This window comes from Chenopodium album, chromosome 10 (genome assembly GCF_948465745.1).
Source record: "Chenopodium album chromosome 10, dcCheAlbu1.1, whole genome shotgun sequence".
NCBI lineage: Eukaryota > Viridiplantae > Streptophyta > Magnoliopsida > Caryophyllales > Amaranthaceae > Chenopodium > Chenopodium album.
In genome coordinates this window covers 16,127,725-16,150,011 of record NC_137843.1, presented here as the reverse complement: position 1 = coordinate 16,150,011, position 22,287 = coordinate 16,127,725, and the positions used below count along the sequence as shown (strand labels likewise).

General features: G+C 32.7%; 1 protein-coding gene and 1 pseudogene across 1 annotated transcript; both read right to left on the bottom strand.

Moving 5' to 3' along the window:
• Positions 1–4,140: 4,140 nt before the first annotated feature.
• LOC145563705 (homocysteine S-methyltransferase 1-like) lies at positions 4,141–8,613 on the bottom strand. Its single transcript, XM_081624137.1, has 7 exons — positions 8,269–8,613; positions 8,039–8,095; positions 6,241–6,446; positions 5,945–6,074; positions 4,649–4,852; positions 4,480–4,551; positions 4,141–4,354 (listed from the first exon to the last, which is right to left on the bottom strand). Exons 1-7 carry the CDS (start codon positions 8,446–8,448, stop codon positions 4,205–4,207), a joined length of 999 nt encoding a protein of 332 aa, XP_081480263.1. The 5' UTR covers positions 8,449–8,613; the 3' UTR covers positions 4,141–4,204.
• An 8,864-nt stretch (positions 8,614–17,477) lies between these two features.
• LOC145563704 (3-ketoacyl-CoA synthase 5 pseudogene) lies at positions 17,478–19,073 on the bottom strand (annotated as a pseudogene).
• Positions 19,074–22,287: the final 3,214 nt, after the last annotated feature.

Below are 22,287 nucleotides of genomic sequence, written 5' to 3'. Positions count from 1 at the left end.
TGTGGTAAATACTTGTAATATAGCTTTGATAATACGTAGTACGTATACATAATTTGCTCGATCTGTCAAGGATTGTCCACATGAATTTTTTTGAGTTGATAACCAGTAAATCATCACTCCAATTCCGATGTTGTTGAGGTTGAATGCTTGAATGTTCATGCTATGATGAGAAGTTCGTTGCTGGCGTCAAAGAGGACTCTATGAAGTAAAAAAGGTACTTGTATATGTGAGAGTTCTTTGATGTTCAGTAAAGTCAAATTAATTGTTCAAATTTCCATGGAAAATTAGTAGAATATGATAAATACAATTACACTAGCTAGTTGTCATGGCTCATGTCATTCAACAAATTAACGCTTCAAAAAGTGACAAAAGCATAGCCTTAGTCCTTGGACACCAAGTAAGACTGCTAAAGGAGAAATTTCGCGACAATTTAGTTGAATGACCATCATCGTTGAACCGTTGACATATCAAATGCTAGAAACTTTTAATTGTGGACCCATCATGGTTTTTTCTTGGAAACCAAGTTCATGCATCTCTATAAATATGAGTATAGTTTGTTGGTTATATTCATACACACACAAGAGAAACAAACATGGAACAAGCTGGTCCAAGTCTTGCTGAAATTTACGTGTTGCGAAAGCTGGAAAAGAAGAAAACAGAGGATCTGAGGAAGAAGATTACAAATACTGGGATTGAAGATGACAATACGGATGAGCAAATGCAAAGTGGTTGCTTATCATGGTTCCAAAAGAAGATACATCCATCTTCTTTGCCTCCTACCAAATGCTAGCAAGTCCCAAATTTGAATCTTATGATATTTTTTAGGGATTCAGAAACTACATCTATGATGCAACCTTTATGACCTTAAATAACCACACGTATTGTATAACCTTTTACCTATCCTATTTTTGGTTTTGTGACGCATGGAGTTGACAATTAACAGAGACTGAGTAGAATCTAACCAAGCTTATTTTGAAGGATTTGTGAGATGGAAAGTTCTTTCGTACTAGGATAAAAAAGAAAGCAAAACTCATTTATGTATTGTAACTTTGTAAGCTTAGATGTTCGTGGCCTACACATCGATATCAATCACTTGTTTAATTTGTTTATTTGTTTTTCTTTTTCCTTGATGTAATTACAACTCTTGCTTTCGGATATAAAAAGTGTTGATCCTATCTCTTTATACTACAAGCCATTTATAGAAAAAGTATTTATTAAGTGTTTATACGGTTATATCTTATCATAGTGTGTTTGGATTAAAGGAAATGGAGGGAAAAGAAGGGAAAAGAAATGAAGTGATGAGATATCTTTCATTTGGATAACAAATGAGGAAGGGAATTGGAGGGGAAAAAATTGAAGGATTAATGTAGGAAATTGATCCCTCCAACAACGGAGAGATTTGGAAAGAAAACTCACCATTCTTCCCTCCCCGGCCCTCCTCTTCTCCTCCCTCCCATTCTTTTCCTTCTTCTTTCTTTATCCAAACACACTATATTAGAGTTTATATAATGTAGTATATATAAACTTATGTTAAAACTTATAATGTAGTATTAAGTGTTTATATAAACTTATATGTAGTATAAACACTTTTAATATACTCCATGTGTTACTGAAAGTTCAGCTTACTTTGCATTTGTACGAATGCACGGTCTCTAATGAATGGTTATGCATAAGTGAAAAGTATTAAAAGTTGATATTTAGAAAATTTGCAATAAGTGGTACTCCATATCTAATAAAATCTCACATGCTAATTTATTTCTATTGTATTAATCATAGAATGTGGTCAAAGTTATTTCATTATGACCACATAAATAGTAAGTGACTTAAACTTTTAAAAATGAAAATAGTACGGAGTACATAAATTAGAGTATATAAAATGTTAATACTTTATTCTTGTTTGTATAAAGTGTTAATCCTCTCTCTGATCTTTACAAAAATGGGTTGTACATGAGATTGATCATGGTCCATCCTTCAAATACACAAAGAAAAAAAAAAAAAACATAAATAAATTAACTACAATCTTAGGCGGAAGAATTAATGGCATAGGATCGGAGCCTTACAAGAGGTTAACAATCTCATGGAACTACATATTGCATAAGATTAAAAGTGTATGTTATTGGTGCCAAAAAGGCTATTTGGTATGGAGGGTTATGGAATATTTTTGAGCCTTATTGATGTGTGAAGCCTTTCGTTACAAGAGGCTATTTGGTATGGAGGTTTATGTAATATTTGAGCCGTATTGATGTGTGAAGCCTTTTGTTACATCATCTTGGAAAATAACAATACTATCATCAAATTTGTTCACATACACCTTGATACCTTAATACTACACTGTTAGTAAAGTATCATTATTTTTTAATATGTGACAAAAACTTCTTGATAATATCATTATATATTTTCAAGAGAAGGTACGGATGATTACTACTCTGTTAGTAAAGTATTAATATCCTATTACTCCCTCTGTTTTTAAATACTTGTTCCATTTCTCCATACGCGGAGTTTTAGGAGAAATCGGAGAAATTAATAAAATATGGAGGTAGTGGGATAGGAGGAATAATAAAAAAAAAATTGTAAAAAGCAAAAATAGTTGAGAGAATTGGAAGAGAGAATATAAAATTAGTTAAAAAAAAAATGATTTATGTTGGATCCACCAGGTGAGATAAATGAATTAAATATTGTAAAAGTTTTTCAAATAAGGAAATGAAACAAGTGTTAAAAACAGTCGAAAAATAAAAGTGGAGCAAGTATATAAAAACAGATTGAGTAATTTTTACTAGTAGATTACCAGAGCTTAAAGTATGAAATTAACTATCATACTAGTCGTCAACTCGTCATGGCTCATGTCATTCAATGATTCAACAGCTTAAGACTAAAATCTAAATAGGTCATAAAATCATGTATAGCCTTGGGCACCAAGTTAGACAAAGCACAACAACCATATAATGATATTATATGTTAAAAACTACATTATTGTGGGCCCATCATAATATTTTCTTGAAGGCCAAGCCCATACGTCTTATAAAAGAGAAGCCCATAATATAATCATAAGTACTTGTCTCCTTAATTTACCTCACTTTGGTGTACGTACCAAAATTTGTAGGTTCATTCATTTTCATTTACAACATCGAACACGAACAGTGAGAAGAGTTTACTAAAACTAGAGTGAAAATGGCACAAATAGCCGAAGTTCACCTGTTGCGAATGCTGGAAAAGCAAAAAACAGAACTCAGGAAAGCGGAGAGAATGAAGAACACTACTACTACAACTACTCGTACTACGACGACTACAAGTAGTACAAGGAGTGAACAGGATAGTACAGATGATGAAAGTGAAAGGCAAAGCAGTAAGTTGAAAAGTGGTTGCATATCTTGGTTCCGAAAGAAGATACATCCTTCTTCATTGCCTCCTACCAAAACTCGAAAAGCTAGCTAGCGAGGATTACATTCGCTCCAATCCCATAGCCCATAGGTCCCATGCTAAGCATATAATCGAGTTTTGCTACGAGTAATGAAGATGAATACTCCATCAAATGCTTTGGCCAAACTGAAAGTTGCAAGTAAAATCTTTTTGTATTGTAATTATGTAAGCTATTGTTTATCCATTAGTTTTGTTTTGTTTTTTTTGGTTGATGTAGCTTGTAAAGTTGTAACTTGTAAGTATTGATAATTTGTATAATGTTTAGTTACTCAAAACTCGCTCAGTCCAAAGTATTAGTCAATGGTCAAAACTCAACATGTTTTAAAGAATTAAGAAGTTGATCATTATTTGTGATTAATTATACAGAGTACTTTTTAAGATTAGAACCGGAGTACCTATTAACATTAATAAGATTTGCAAAGTCCTGCCACTTAAAATACTCATTTTGCCAAATACAGCTTTTTAAAAATAATTTGCTAGTTACTGCCTATAAATTCGAGGGCGGCAGATATGTGGAGGATGGAGAAGAAGAGGAGGGTAAAATGTAAGAAGTGGTGAAAGGGTGGCATATTCACTATTGATGCTTGTGATTTGTGAATAGGAGGTGAGACAAAAATGATCAAAGCGGAAAGAATAACGTGAAAACAGAGAAGTATGAATTTTTTTTTTTCCCTGAAAGAAGAGAGGGAGTTACTACTGACTAGGGAGCAAGTGACAAAAGAATAGCAAACATATCAGGATGTTTATAGGAATTGCACAAGTAAACTAATGTTTAAAAACAAAAAAATTACAAATCAAGGTTTGTCTTCATGGCTTTTGAAATATCCCGAACAGTTGCAGGCGATGTCCTGCAACACCCACCAATAAGTTTAGCTCCTGAATCACGCCATCTTATAGCTAACGACCCAAAATCATTATCCTTCGAACATTTGGGTGGCTGCAGCATTCAAACAAACACCACAGAGATCATTTAGAAACAACGATTTGAGATTCGAATACCAGTTAAGTCAGGAATAATGAAAAACATGCATAGATTAGAGGAAGCATAAGCCAGTGCCTAACCAGCCATTTCTTTGCTTTGCCATCCCATGTCTCACCACTGTTTGGATAAACTGCTATCAATTTATCCGTCAGCTGTAAAGTAGAGAAAGAAGGCAATGAGAATCTCATAAAAAAAATTATAACTCTGGCAGGATTTTAGCAGATATATGTAAAATTTGATGCAGTATACCTTCTTAAATTTGCGAATTAGACCATCAACATATTGTGGCGGTGCACAGTTTATTCCTACTATTGCAACTTTCTTACTCTTATTGATAACACTGAGACATTCTTCGAAGCTTTCTCCTGATGAAGCATGCTCGCCATCTACTGAGCTATAGCAGATCCATGACGGAATGTTGATATTTTCTTCCTCAAGCAACTCAATAATGGCCTGCAAATTAATATTGCAATTGAGGGGGTGTCAGGCTATTTTCTCAGAAGTCACAGAGAATAGGCTATTTTCACACATGACAGATGTTTGATATACAGGGGAGCTTATTATTGCAAAGTACATATATTTATCCTAAACATCACATATCCAGTTTGGCCCGTCAATGACATCAGGACAATCCTTTGCAAATGAACTGTAATGAAAACTCATTAAACCAGAAACTGAAGAGAGATCAAAGCTCTACTCACATACTCATTCCTTTTTATTTACTTTTCAATTAGCATTGTATAGTTGCCTAGAAAAAAGAATTATTGAACATATTATCTATCCTGCACTAGTTACTACTTCAGTGAGTTCTGTCTAACCCCTTTGTTTTCCACCTACTCCACTGTAAACTAAATTCGGCGATAACAGGTGTTTAAAATACACAGGAACGACACTAGACAAACTGGTAAGTGTCTGTCATGTAAGAAGAATTATACAAGACCCAGAAAGTGATTGAGTTCAAGTCCAACACAACCAAAATAAGAACTTGATAGCTTTCTTCAATGCTAGCAAATCTTCTCTCAAAATAAGATTTGTAACATGTGAATTAGTAAAGTGACATTATTTCTTCTTCATTCATCTTCCATTGGAAATAACTAACAGCCCCCTCAAGATCCAAGAATCCAGTTCCTTGGACATATTCTAGCAATGAGGCAAATTACTTCAAGAGCAAATAAAATAATCAGATAGTCTTATCTTAACATCAAGAAGTCAAGAGGATGCATGTCTCATTATTGCCTAATTAGTGTCTTTTGATGTTCGATCTGGCCTTTTATTTAGAGATATATCATGATCATAACAATATCAGTGTCAGAGTAAGTCACCTAAAGGCATCTGAGACCATTTCGAATAAAATTTCTGAAATGGATAGAGAGTAATTTCTGAAGATATCTAAGTCAGTTATTATTATTTTTTCTCCCTCTAAATTTGTTGAGGACAATTGTACAAACCAGACACTGACAATATCTTAGAGGTACTAGAGCCATTTACATGGAATATTGGAATACATCAACAAATCAATAATATATTTGGTCAGGAACATCAAACCTGAGTTTCAAGTCTGTTGGGAATTGTTTCAAATGCTAATATGTCCGGCCTAGCTCCAGCTAAAACTTGTACTCTTCGCCTATGGAAATCCTTTAGTTTCGCCACATCAATATTCTGTCCATAATGTCCACTGCAACAAAGAGAGGTTTACATTTAAAATTTAGATCACCGTATAATCGTATATAGACACAGAAAATTCCCACCAGCTTACATCAAAGCTAGTAAATTGTAATCAAAACAGGAAATCATATATTCGGAGAATTGATGCAAGATTAGTTGATTCACAAAGAAATCACCTGTATTCTGAGCCATCAGCAAGATAAGCTCCATAACTGCCTACTGATGCTGCCACCAAGGCCCTATTATAACTATTTTCAGAATTCTTATTAACAGCATTCCAAAACTCATCACGGGCATCAATAGCTAATCTCACACTCTTCTCCAGCAATGACTCTGCTTCTTGCATTGACAGGCCCCTTGACAGAAATCCTGGAATGGTTGCCTGTAAGAGGTAAAACATCTTGAGGTTAGAGTTTTAGACAGATCAATTCAAAGTTAACCTTACAACGACCCATAACCCTAGTATATACAATCTAAAAAGACTTCATCAAGTTTCATGTCACACGAAAGTAGCCCTAGGTCCAAGAAAGAATACATTTTACGACATTCAGGTTACCTTCTCTATCACATAATCCATCTTCATCCTCACTGTCACCAGCTACAGTAATACTGATGATTTTGTCTAAGTCTAACCTAATGGGTAAATTGAAGGTAATGTAAGAAAACTTCCTCATTACAATTTACCAGTTGGTTAATGAGTTAGTCAATCCACCAATTCTAGAGAACAGATTAGTTGAGTTATTAAAGTTATATGGCTTCAAGAAGGTGCAAGCCATACATCCATTAAGGTCTTTTGGCTATTCTCAATCTATAAACCTTCCTAGTATTGTGGACAGTTGGACACAACACAACTAGGATAATGAAAAATACGGTTACTTTCCAATATATACCAATGCAAACCATTCAGGGCCTCATTTACATGACCCTTTACATGCCTATCCAAGCATATAAGTGTTCTTAGGCCGTTCCTATGATGATCCTGTTTCACCACACCCATGTCCCACTACATCTTTGTAGTCCTATGCTGACAATAACGTCAGCATTATGACCCTATTTTTCCTAATTTGCTGATAATCATGTTGCAGATTGAGTTAATTGAATTCTTATAATTATCTTACATCGTGAGAATACAACTTAACTGGAGCAATCAAGTTGGGAGCAGAACATCTAGGACAGTGGTAAGAATCAAAAAGATGGTAATACTTTTAGGCAACAATAGCGGGTGCAAATGGTTGGGTTCTGCGACCAAACTGATGGAGACATAGCATAAAGCAAAGAAATACTTAAATCTTTAAACTTCGGAAAAAGACCCATTATACACATTTTTCTTCCTACGTTCCTGTAATAAACTGAATCTTTAAAATCAATCCAAAGTCCAAGAAAACCGTGTCATTAAATTCTTTCTCTGCCTTGTCAAAGGTCAAAGTTCTCAGCACAAGAAATTCTTTGATTCCGGAAAGAGTTTGTCAACACATAAATTTTACCAATTTCACCAACCATTTTTGTTGTAATGACTTAAAGTAGTTTTCAAGCAATATCAAATCAACATTCCAGCAGCATCTATCACAACTTATATGAATGAAAGATGGAAAAACAGGAAGTGCATAATATGATGATGATTCTATTACCTTTACCACAATATATTACATAAATAACTTTGATATTTTTGTTACTAGTTCAAATCATACAACTAGTTCAAATTACAATATCATGTTAACCATGTTCCTTAATTCCGGTCAATCGCCGTAGTTCTCCAAGACACACCAACCCAATTGAAATGTTACACCCCCCCAATTCAAAACCTACCTCACCAACTCTAATTGCAAGCAACAACATCACAACACCACCAATATTTTTGTAAAAACAAATCAACAACAATAATAGCAAAAATAAGACAAATTACAAAAAAAAACAAATTAATTAAAATTTCAAGAACAATGTAAAAAAATGAACAAGAAATACAAAAATGGTAACCTGATAAGATGAAGTAACCAAAACATCTGCACCAGCTTCCAAATATTCCAAATGAACCTACAAATAAAATTAAAACCAATCAACACATTTAACCTCAACTACATTCTCATTTACTTGTAAAAACCCGTATCATGCACTCGCGTGTACGATCTAATTTGCAATAACATTTCCATTAATATTGACAAAATTGAAAATACAAATTGTAAAAAAATAAAATAAAAATGAAGTACCCGTTTGATAAGATGAGGATCATTGATCAAACAAACGGCGCTCCAAAGAGGATCATCGAAAGAAGCGCCGTGAATTTCAAGCTGAGTAGCAAGTCCACCGTCAATAACACCGCATCCTCCAGCTTTTTTTATCGTTTCTTTTAGCAATGTCGTTGCTGCTGTTGCTTCTTCTTTACCCATTGTTTCTCTCTCTCTGTATTTTCTCTCTCTAGAATGTAGGAGAAGGTATGAGTTAATAAGAGAAAGCTTTACGAAAGAGCAGACATGGAAGAATTTAAGGTGACGCTAACGCATGTGTTGTGTTGTGCTTTTATTTTGTTTTTGAATTGAAAATAATTTGTGGTTTCTCACCTGGTCAATCATATGAGCATTATTCATTGGAATTAGTCCAAATACATTATCTCTTTTTAACTAAAATATTAAGTACAGAGTATTATTGGGTGTTATTTCTAGTGTCTAAAATTTTGAAATACTATGTACGGTGTATTATATTTATTAGGCCTGTACAAAACTATCCGAGAATCCGAAAATCCGATAATCCGATCCGCAACCGATCCGAATTTTTGGATATCCGATCCGAGTTTTCATTTCGGATAGGATATCCGATCCGAAAAAGCGGATATCGGATGCGGATTTGGATATTAATTTTCAGAATTTCGGATATCCAATATCCGAAAAATATCCGAAATATAAAGCCTAAAATAATATAATTTTTAAATTGTTCATATAAAACTAACCTTGTATTATTAACTTATTGTAATATTCTTAATATATTTGATGATAATATTAATTGCAAAAGGACTACTATTTTTGTTAAAATATTTTGTACAACTTAGAGATAAAAAAACGGTAAAATTAGTGAAATTTAGAAAGTAATCATAACAATTTTACTTAATATTGGATAATGGATATCCGAAGCATCCGATCCGAAAATTTTGGATATCCGAATATCGGATATCCGAATTTTTCAAATCGGATTTGGATATCAATTTTTGATATCCGAGTCTTCGGATATCCGATCCGAAATCACATTTTGGATCGGATATCCGATCTGTGAACAGGCCTAATATTTATAAAGGATCTTGGTGAGTTAAAAGTACCATACATAAGAATTTTGCAAACAAATGTCAAAATAAACTTAATAAGTTTACATATAAATTTTTGTTTTTTTATGATAAGGAGGACCCTGATTAGATTTCAATCCTTATAATTTTTTTATTTAGTATTTACGGACCAAACACTTGGAAGTATAGGGGAGAGAAAGTAAGGGAGTCTCTATCCCCAAGTACCCTCTCTTGATAGGATTTAAACCCTAAACCTGTAGGCTATGAGATAAGTACCTTATCAAGTGAATCAACACTTTATTGGTAATAAGTTTATACATAACTATATTAAGGTTACTATTACATATAAAACACCAAACATTACTAAATATTCCCTCCGTTTTTCTTTTATTTGCATTACTTGGTGAAGCGCGGAGTTTTAGGAGTATAATATTATATTGTGAGTGGGTTAATAATTTATTATTGTAAAAGTAAGATGTAGATCATGTAAGAGAAAGTAGTGAGGAAGAATAGATATTTTTCTTATATAAGTGGGGACTATGGAAGAAAGAAAAATGATAGAATAATTTAAGTAAGGTTTGAAGTTGGAAAAAAATGATAAAATATATTATAAAGTTACTAAATAAGGAAGTAATGCAATTAAAAAAAAACTCCCATAAAAAAAAAGTAATGCATTAAAAAAAAAAAAAAAAGGAGGGAGTACTTTTTAAAAGTAGTCCAACGCAACACATTTTGATTTCAACCCAAAAAATTCATGTCCTTGGACTTTAAGCCTAGCCTAATTTTGGCTTAGAAAAATAAATCCTAGTCAAATCGCCTAAACAAACCAAACTATACCATTAAGATAGGAAAATTTTGTCAAATTACTTGTACGATAAACTAAAATAGGTAGAGTTTGACTAATGTGGTAAACGAGGCAAGCTTGTTTTGACAAATTGATTTGGACTAGTTCACTTAGATAACCCAACCCATATTTACTTGCTCTAACCAACCACTTTCATCTCCGGAGTAGCATAATACTTATATAGTTATATGAAATATTTTAGGGTCTGTTCTCTTCACCTTATTTTCAGTTTAATTCAGTTATTAAATGAAAACTTTAGAATTAATTGTACTCTTCAATAAGTTCTTTAAGGGGCAAATCCAACAAGACAAAGGGAGTAGATCTCTTCACCACACTAACCATTACGGTGTACTTAATAAATTAATAAAATCCTATCTCGTACTCTTATTTCCGTTGACATTGAAAGAAATAATTATGCTCTAATCAAGGCAAACAATGCGGAGTAAAGGGGGCAACATTATTATTAATTCTATTGTTTTGGAGGAATGACTACGGAAAAAGCTTAATTAGAGGCATTCATTGATGCTAATCACACTTATTGAACTCGAAAAAATAATGTCAATATCTTGGGAGCTTTCTTTGATCGGTAGAAACCGTAGGACAGGGGAGTAAATGTTGCCACATATTTGGCTGAGATGGCGCTCAACCATCACTAGTTGAGGTCGCGCCCATCGAATAAACGTCTACTAGAAAAAAAAAATGTATATTTATTTCTAAACATTGCATTATATAAAAATGAACATTTACGAAGTATAATATAAGAGTAAAATAAAGAGTCCATAAAATTGAAAAAAAAAATGTACATTTAATATTATATAACTGAACATTTCAGTTGTAAATAAAAATAGGGTAAGATATATGTAGCCTTTAGGACTATGTATAAGCATTAAATATACTTCCCGAAATAAAATTAAATTGGAAATTCATGACAAAATCACGCGTAAATTGGTGTAATTAATGTTAATCTTTCCTCAATATTTCCTTTTTGTGCTTCTTATACATAGCCCTAAGGGTTATGTTTATCATTTTCCAAAAAAATAAACCTATGATGTTATTGTTTATTCATCAAAATTTTTTTAAGTTTCAAGTTAAATACTTTGATTTGTTCTATTCTCTTGAATGGATATCATGTAATTGAGCTATATGATTTGATACCAATTAAATAAATCAACAATATATTTTTTTTTAATTATGAACAAAATGCTTACGTCTAACATTATTAATGCTAATGTTCATTTAACATCCTTTATTATAAAAACGAATATTTTATACAACTGAACAAATACAAAACTTTGTATTTCATATTATTTAAAAAATTAAATGAACATTTATTTTTATAAGAACATTTATTTTATAAGAATGAACATCATACAGCATGAAGATGAACATTTGATTATTGAAAAATACAAAATTATTGTAAAATAGGTTCAGTTAGAAAATGTTCATTTTTATTACACTAAATATTCAATTTTGGCGGCGACCTCAGCTAGTGTTGGCTGAGGTCGACCTCAGCCATTAACTAGTCTAGGGATGAGCGTAGCAGGGTACCCTGTAAAAATCTCAGGACCCGGAATCGGAACTTGTTGTAACAGGTTCTTAAAAATAGGACCTGGAACCGGAACCTGTTCAACAAGTTTCTAAAAATTGGGAACCGGAACCGGAACCTGCGGTTCCGCAACTGGGTACCCTGTCTTTCAAAGTAAGCTTAATAGTTAGTAACTTTTTTTTTTTTTTTTAATTTTTTATTTTTAGAACTAATAGTTAGTTACTTGATTGTCTATAATATTTAATACAAAATTACAAATATTTATATAATACAATTAGTTAAACCTTTAAAAGTAAGATGAAAAATGAATAAGAGGAGGGAGAGAGGTAGGTGACGACTTTTATACAATTTTGATATAGAGGTTTTATACTTGGGCTTAAAAAATAGGTTCCGGTTTCATATACCCTATACGGAACCTATACTAACAGAGTATCCTACAGGTTTCGGGTCCAAAATTTTATTACCCGGAATCAAAACCTGTTGCAACAGGTTCCCAATTTTATTACCCGAAAACAAAACCTAATCTACAAGTTCCGATTCTAAAACCTGCGGTTCCGAACAGGTTTCGGTTCCAAATTAGAGTACCCTGAATTTTTGCTCACCTCTATTAACTACTGGTAAATGTTAAGTCAGCAATTTGTTTTGGGCTTCAATTCTTAAATTTTTTGGCTGGATTTTAGAAAATAAAAAGTTTGGGCTTATATTTATGTTTGGATTAAAAAACTGTTTGGACCTGACCAATTGGTCTTAAATATAGGCTTTTTGAAAACAAATACAACTGTTTGACCATTTTAAAAAAGTTTTTTAGATTGTTTTGATAGTACTCCGTAAAATATTGAAAGAAATTTTTCAACTCTTTTTAAAAACGGTAACTTCATGCGAGGAGCTTTTTGGAAGAGTTTTTAATTTTTTGTTGTTTTATATTCTAAAATAACTAGTACTATTAACACTTTTATACACAGAAAATACTAATTACAATTAGCTAGTCAAAAGTCATTAACTCAAACAGTTAAAAGCTAATAGCTGATCAAAGCAGCTTACAAGTTACGACTAAAAGTCCCTAATGCTATACAAGTATACAATTATACAAAGACTGTTTTTCTTTGCTCCCATTGAATTGAAAATAAAGTCGCATTCTTTTGGACTTTCAATTCGATTCAGCTATATTAAATTCAATATAGTTAAGTTTAGATTAGTTTATTTCTTCTCATAATTATCCTATGTTAAGTTTAATTTATTGATGTTAATTATTTAAATAATAATTTTTTAATTTTTGAAACAATTTAAATAATAATTAAATATTCAATAATTAATATAATATTTTTTCTACTAATAATTATTCATGATTTATTAATAATTAGAACAAATAATATACCTTTTTTTTCTTTCAAAGAAAGTACGAGTATAATGATCATTATTGATAATAACCACAATTTCTATCTTACTCCTAAAGTATCGTGTACAAGGTACTCCAGTTTTATAAAATTTATGTTATTTTGATGTGAACCTTTTATTATTTCAATTTAATATATATGTTATTTTTAAATAAAAACATATTATTTCAACTTTGCACATAGGAAAAACTCTAGCCCACTTCCAGGTATGGATCCTTCTACTTAATACCACAATATAATTTTTTTTTTTTTTTTACTTTTCCTTTTTTTTTCCCCCTTTCCTCTTCATCTTCTTCCTCCCTTAAACCCTTTCCCCACCTGGCCACCTCCATGGGTAGCTCCCATTGCCGGCCAAATCTCCGCCCACCACACTTCCACCTCCGACAGCAAGAAACTCACCCCACCAGCTACTACCTTGGTCAAAATCCAAAAACACGCAACTACATCCGTTGAAAATCACCGAAAACCACCCAAAAAACATAATCTAAAAACGAGAGACACAAACTTATGGATCTACCATTAAAAACAGTGAGTTCTATGCTAGAAATCGTCTGAGTTCGGTCGAAATTGATGACGGTAATTGTTTGTCGATGCTCAGTTATTATTAATTTCTATGCTGTTATTATTTATTTGTATACTGTTATTCTTGATTTGTATACTGTTATTATAGTGTTGAATATTGTTATTGAGAGGAGAGAGACTACATTTTTACAACATGGGTAAGTAATACGCGAAATTATATTTTTGCCCCCGGTATGGGCCCAACGAACCTATATATACCTGTAGTGGTCTATCACTACTCCATTTTCTCATTCAGATCATCTTCATCCCACACGCACTCTATCTCTTCCTCTAATACACTTTCTCTCTCCTCTTTTCTTCTTCTAATATTCAGAGTTTCTTAGAAATCAACCTCCCACACTCACTCTCTCTCTCCCTCTCACCTACTCAAAGGCTCTATTCATTTCACCTTAAAAAAAATAATATTAAGTAAAAATAATTTCAATTGAGTAAAAATAAATTCAGTTAGTAAATTTAATTTCAGTTTAGTAAAAATAATTTTAGTTCAGTTCACTAAAATTCAGTTTTCTTAAAGAAGAATTATGATAGAAAATCAGTAAAAATAATTTCAGTTCAGCAAAAAATAATTTCAGTTCAGTAAAATAAATTTATGTTCAGTAAAAAAATTTCAATTCAGCAAATATAATTTTGTTTCAATAAAAATAATTTCGTTCAGCAAAAATAAGGTGAACTGAACGGAGCCCTAACTCAAAATCAAACAAACTTTCTCTATCCTCTTTTCTTCTTCCAATTTATTAGGTTTTACTCAACACTGCCAATGTTATTTTAATTTGATGTGAACTTTTTATTATTTCAATTTATATAGAAGCATATGTTATATTTAAATAAGTACATGTTATTTTAATTTGATGTGAACTTCTTATTATTTCAATTTATATAGAAGCATATATTATTTTTAAATAAGTACATGTTATTTTAAATAAGTACATGCTATGTAAAATAGCACGCTGAAGTTGAAGTGAATAAGTAAATAACATATTGTTTTAGTAAAATAACACAAGATTTAAGCAAAATAACATAAAGTTTAGGCAAAATAACTCAAATATATTAGGTATGGAGTACCATGACCCCATAGTACTCCAAGAGTATATAATACTAACTCATAATAACTCCGGAGTAATGATCTATTAATCAATAATTAGTGCTTTGTATAATGATTGTTTTTTTATGATTAAGGGCCTGTTCTGATTGATTGAATTGAGCTGAGCTAAACTGAACTGAATATATTGGAGCTGAACTGAACTAAACTGAACTGAATATTTTATGAGAGAAGGAAATTAAGAACTGAACTGAATTGAAATGAAAATAATTTGAAGAGAACGTGCCCTAAGTATAGTAATTGTTGATTAATGAATTAACAATACCACACTTTTTATAATTGGCATATATAATTAGTTACTACTACTCATAAGTCATAATGTCATAATAGATGAATAATCAAACATAATACTCCCTCCGTTTTTAAATACTTGCTCCATATCTCCATGTGCGGAGTTTTAGGAGAAATTGGAGAAAGTAATAAAATATGGAGGTAGTGGGGTTGGTAGAAGAATAAAAAATTATAAAAAACCAAAAATAGTGAAGAGAATTGAAGGAGAGAAAATACGGAATTAATATTGTTGGGTTCACTTGGTGAGAGAAATTAATTAAACATTGTAAAAGGTTTCTAAATAAGGAAATAGAACAAGTATTTAAAAACAGCCGAAAAAAGAAAGTGGAGCAAGTATTTAAAAACGGAAGAAGTAATGTCTTTGAAAGTCATTTATACAGAGAACCTCTTCTCAATTCTCACCATACGAATAAATGGATGGCCTTTGATCAGTAAAGTTTTCTTTAACTTTGTACTCGATTAGTAATTGAGTTGGTCTGATTCACTTTGCTGATTATATTGACAAGTGTTGGGTCGTCCTTGGCCTAGCTTCTTTAAATTGCACCAATAAATACAAAAGTATCACAAAATAAATTAGTCGTAATTGCTAAGAGGACAATGAAATTGAATTCAAGTATAGTTCTTGTTTAAACATTTATAACACTTTCCAAATTTTACATAATAAAATCGTACCTTCAGATTAATGACGACGGGCCATTGCACTTTTATGTGGCTTAAATTGAGCTAATTCGCAGCAGTAGTTCAGCAGTTCTCCAGATCTCCGGCTTTTACGGCAGTACAAAGTCTCAATGAATGCCCACATTTTTGACACAATACAGTAGAACATTAGTTACACGAGTATATCTCAGCCTCTAATAACTTGAGTCATTAATAACTCAATGACACCCGGCGTAACCGAGTAAAATTGTAGTTTGATACCAACATAATTTGGTATTAGTGAAGGAATAATTAAGTATCATGATATCATCTAAGCACAATTTTATATGAACGAACATTATTATGATCATTAATGACTTAAGTTACTATAGGCCATGTTTGGTAATTGGCTTTTTAATGGCTTTTTGGTTGGCTTTTGGCTTTTTTAGGTGGTCAAACAGCCAAAAAATGTGTTTGGTAATTGGCTTTTTAGTCAGCGAAAAAGCTGGCTTTTAAGCCAAAATGAAAAAGCTGCTTTGAGTAGCTTTTTTGTTGGCTTTTGGCTTGTTGGCCCACAAATTATCTAATAAACAGCCAACAACCAACAATTAATTTACCAAACACTTTTATAAACAGCCAATTTCAAAAGCCATTATAAACAGCCAAATATTCCAGCTGGTCAAACAAGCCAAGTGAACCAGCCAACAGCCAACCGCCAACAGCCATTTGCCAAACAAGGCCATAGACAAGGAGTTTCCCTATTGATACAACGTGTAGCACACTAGCACATATAATGTTGTCCAGTTAGCATATTGTCGGTATTTACTGGATACGAATATGCCCCAAACAAACTAACATTTGTGAATTTCTTATCTTATAAGACTATAAGAACAGCTAATTTAGTAGAGTCATTCATCTTAACAACCAAAAAAAAAAAAAAAAAAAATATTTATTGGATACGAACACGCTCGGATGTCGGAGCACACCAACAAAGTCTCAATAAATGACCTCATTTGAAATACTCCACAGGAAGAAAAGAGGAGAGAAAAGCTACTTAGCCAGTAAGTTTCAGTAACGAGTAATGACAGTGTGAGAAATCTGAGATCGTCCAATTAATTTTGGAACTTAAACATTAATTAGTTGTTACTTACATGAAAATAATTGATAACTATTTCGTGCTTTATAGCAGCAAGACAACATTCCCATTTTTAATTTTGGCTCTTGAATGACAAATTTCGTCAATCAAAATAGACCAAAGTGTATATTATTCTATAGCTCTAAAATGAAGTCAAGATCACATTTATACTTGCACTAGCTAGGTACAATATTGTCCAACATAAACTTCTTCAAGAGAGCTAAGTTGCATCTTTTTTGAAAGAGGGCCTTCCACCGGAGCTTGTGATTGAGGCTTGGCCTTCTGTAAATTTTATTCATTAATTAGTTATTAATCCTTATTATACTTAAATAACTTTATTTTACTTGTAAAATATTTTGGTTATAAAGATTAGAAGTTTAAATCTCGACCTTTTATCATTTTCGATCAAGATTTGTCACTTTCCTGCCTAATAAATGCAAAAAAAAACCCTCTGATTTTGATTTCATATCTCAATCACCATACACTGAATTCATTGCACAACAATTTTAAATAAAAAACAGAATCAAAATCAAAACTGAAGACAACTACTGCACCACCAATAGCAACACCCAACAAAATGCAGTATATTCATCAAACCATCAATCCCTTTAATTTAAACTTAACAGAAAAGATCATATTTATTTCTTGATTATCAAATACTAGAAATCAAATTACAAATCACACCCTTGAAAACTCATCCATTACAGATAAACTAAACTAATTAATTAAAACTTGACAACTTCAGGAATATGAAGAGGATACTTATCAATACAATCAACCCAAGGACTATCTTTGTTAACAGAAGTAGCACCTCTTAAACACTTCCAAGTAGCACTATTACACTTAAACCCACTTCCAAACCCAATTTGCCAAACTCTATCACCCTTCTTCATCCTCCCTTTGGCCTCAATGTAGGCCAACTCGTACCACAAAGACGACGACGAAGTATTTCCAAACCTATGTAGAGCCATCCTAGATGGCTCTACATGCTCACCTGACAACTGAAGGTTCTTCTGGAGTTCATCTATAACCGCCCTACCACCCGCGTGAATACAAAAATGCTCAAACGCCTGCTTGAAATCGGGTATATAAGGCTTCCATTTAGTGTTCACGAGCTTCCTCCCGATTAATGAGAGTAGAAAAAGGAGTTGCTCGGAAGTTGGTATGACTAATGGACCTAAAGTGGTAATGTTTGATTTTAGCGCTTCGCCTGCTATAGTCATAAGATCTTTTGACAGTGCAGTCCCAACTATACCACAGTCATCCTCCTTTTGAAACACACACTTGTAAGCCTTGTCGTCGGCTCCTTTGTGTGTTCTTACTACGTGCAGAAGGCGGTACTTAGCCCGTCTTCTGTACGCAGTCTTGTTGGAAAGAAGAATAGCCGCTCCTCCCATTCGAAACAGACAGTTTGGGAGGAGCATTGCTCTTTCTTTCCCACAATAAAAATTCGGGACTAAAATTTCCGTGCTTATAATGACCGCATTAGAGTTAGGGTGAGCTTGTAAAAGATCCTTAGCTAAGTCTACTGATATTAACCCTGCACTACAACCCATCCCAGATAAATTAAAGCTCTTAATATTACTTCGTAACTTATACTTGTTCACCACCATTGCCGACAAAGACGGAGTAGGAGAAAACAAACTACAATTAACAATCAAAATATCGATATCCTTAGCCTTAATTCCAGTACTGGTAAACAGCTTGTCGAGGCAGCTGAAGATAACATCCTCAGCTTCCTCGCGAGCTGCAGCCATACTCGGCGAAGGCGGGATGTAATGAATAGGGGCAGGCAAACACGTCTCTTCCCCTAACCCGGAACGTTCTAGAATCCTCATTTGAAAGTCTACACTCTTTTGGTCTTTTACAATGTGTTTGGAATGCTCCATAAAAGCCGAAAATGGAACCCTAAGCATAGCGGGTGGCTTATAACAAGCGTAGTCCACCAAGTACACGGCCCTTGGGCGGGACGTGTAGTACAAGGTGGACACAAATACAATAAGTAACAAAGAATATATAATTTGTAACGAGTTAAGGTAATAGAAAGAAGAGAATACTTGGATGATCTCGCACGGGCCGTGTTGGAGAAGGTGTAGTAAGATGCTAAGCATGACTGGAATAAGCAAGAGAGTAATGAAGTGATTAACTAAGTATTGGTAGCCGAGTTTTACGTATTTGAGCTTCACTGAGCTTAAGAAGTCGGGTAAATTTGGGGTCATTTTTTGTGAGTTGAATTGCAAAGAAAGTGTAAAGAATGAGGTGAGATTTAAAGGAAATGGGAAAGGCAATGAATGGGAGACAGATGAGAGAATTAAATGAAGTTACAAGTAATATAGCTAGCGTCACTCAACGCTCTGAATTGTGGTTTGTTATAATGGTTGAGTGACTACATTTATTCTTTCTACTTCCGACCCAAAAACTAACATTGCTTTGTTCTGCTCAGAGGAAGTTCACCTCAATAATTACTGGTCATGAATAACAATAACAATTGTCTATTAATAGTGGTACTTTTACACTACGGTATAATATTAAAACATTATAATATCAATTAGTCACTTAGTAAAGGACAATTGTTATGTTAGTGACTTAGTTATGCTTTGGATTAGTTTAGTCACGCCCATATAAACCATGCTATGTTAGTGACTTAGTCATGCTCATATAAACCATGTTATGCTAGTGACTTTAGTCATGGTCATATAAACCATACAATATTCTTTTTTTTTTTTTTTTTTTTTTTTGACAACAAAACCATACAATATTCAAAGACAATAGTATATCTCATATTTCTAACCTTTTTCTTGATTAGTTTCTATAATCTATTTCTTTACTTTTCTTGGTAACTTGGTACTAAGATTATATGTTGTAGTAAAATAAAAGGTTTCCTCCCTGTCTGGAAATTTAATAAGTGTGAAAAAGTTTAATGGTTAATATATAATATTGTTAACATTAGGGTATGGAAGAAACTTGCTGGCCATAATGCGGCCAATGCTAAAGCAACTACATACAGTATATATATTTTATAAATTGTAATAAGAAATTTTCTATGTGCATGGAAAATGGTAAACTAAAAGTGGTATTTTCATGCTAAACATCATAAGAGTCAATATTCAATTTCAGTACATGAAGGAATTGAATTGAACCTTCTGAGGACAAGATAGAAAACCTTTTAAAGATCAAAAGAGAGATTTAATTAAGACAATCAATCAAAAGAGTTGAATTGAAGTTTATTAAAAATACTCGACCAAAAGTAATTATTCTCAACAATTAAATTCTTGACAAATTGCATGAAATGAGATTGGATCGAGGTGGAATTTCCTAGGATGGTAGTACATGATAAGGTATAGGATGAAATAAATCACTTTTAGTATGACGGCAATAATTATTTCTTAATATGCTATATGGCTAAATGTTAGTAATTCATTGTCAAACACATCTCACATGTAGTTACTATATCAACTATAGACATAAAATTATTGATCCACTAAACCCGTGACGGGTTAGTATCAAATTAAATAAAATCCACCCAAATCACCATCAGTCCCATTTAATGCATTTTTTGTTAACATAGTTAATACTAGTTTTATTTACATGTATTGTTTATCATAATAGATCACCATATTGGGATAAAAGTTTACTTATCTTAGATTTTTCAGTCTTTATTTTTAAAAAAGAAAGATACACGATTAGCTTAGATTTTGCCTTTTGTTACAAGGTTTTCTACAGACATTCAATATAGATGGCGCCACGTAATTGAAATTAGCTAAGTTTAGGATTGGAAATTAATTATGAAATTTGGTGCGACTACAAATATGACGAATGACGAACCGAGTGCCTCAAACTTTGATGCATGATATGTATAGTTCATAAATAAATATATGGGGGTAGCTAAGGCGATTTTAGGGAGGGAAAGCCATAAATACGATGTCTGATCTATGATGTTTGAATATGGGTTCAGCTGAAAGCAAGTACTCCGTATTCCTTATTTTAGTGGAAGGATACCTCCTTTTTAACCTCTAGCTAGTACGAGCAGTACCTGAATTTTATGTTACTCGGTACTCCTAATAAGCTACTGTATAATAATCATGTAATTATATAAAATAAATTTGTAATTTATAATTAAAACATATGTTCTTGTAAAAAAGATTAAAAATATTCTATGATGCTTGTATTATCGACACATGCCAATTATTAACCTTCAATATATAAGTGTCCTACTCCTCCTATTGTTGGAGAGTAACACTTTATAAGGCTAAGCGGCAAGGGGTGTAAAAAAAAACCCGGATCGGAAATGAACCTGAATCGGACTGGACCATAAAATTCAGGTCCGTTGCCCGTCTGTGCAAACCGGTCAAATCCGGTTCAAGTCCGGTCCAGCCCGGTTCACCCCTAACTAGGCCCCCTAGGGGTTTACATAAAACATCCGGACCGGAAAATTGGACCTGAATCGGACCGGCAGATTCAACTCCACTGCTGGTCCGCGTAAACCAATTCAAGTCCGATATCCAGTCCTGATTTGGACCGGTATACACCTTTATAAACGACTACTCCTCCTTTTGTCATATAATTTTAAGATGGAATCACTTTGGACTTGTGAAATACTCCTTACAAAACAATAATAGAGGATATAAAAATTAAATAGCGTGATTAAATCTAGAACCTTTCCCTAGGACATCACCTTTCTATTTTATAATTGGACATAATCCCATTTAATCTGTACTTTTCCATCTTCTTGGTCTTTAAAATGGTGCTTTCGTGTGCACCAAAAATTTTCTTTGTTGAAATGAAAATGACATGTTATTTTCAAATTTATGTTATTTTTTTTGAAAATTTATATTATTATATATCTACTAGTTTTGTGCCTCGTGCAATGCTCGGGTTGTTTATAGACTTTTAAGATAAAATTATAGTATAATTCAATTTGATTGAAAATAGAATTCTGAATTAACTTTTTTTGCTGCAAAGTCTATTTATATTTATCCAACGTGGTACGACACTTAACGCAAAATTAAAACGCTAAATGATGTTGTCTTGTGGCCTAATTATAAATTTATTATTTGGTATTTTATCGAAAATAAAACACTAAACTAACAATCTCATTCTAAACTCTAATATATATATATATATATATATATATATATATATATATATATATATATATATATATATATATATATATATATATATATAAGTAGACATTTTTCGGAAGTATTCACTACTAAAAATTGGCCAAATTGCGACCGGCGCAAACGGTCGCAAAAAGTAGTGAAAACGGTCGCAATACATAATTGCGACCATCAACGGTCGCAACAAGGCGGTCGTAATTATGATGGTCGCAAAAAAATAATATTACGACCGTTTGACGGTCGCAGATTTTTAACGGCCGTTTTACCTATTTTCAACGACCGTTAAAAAAACGGTCGCAAATATT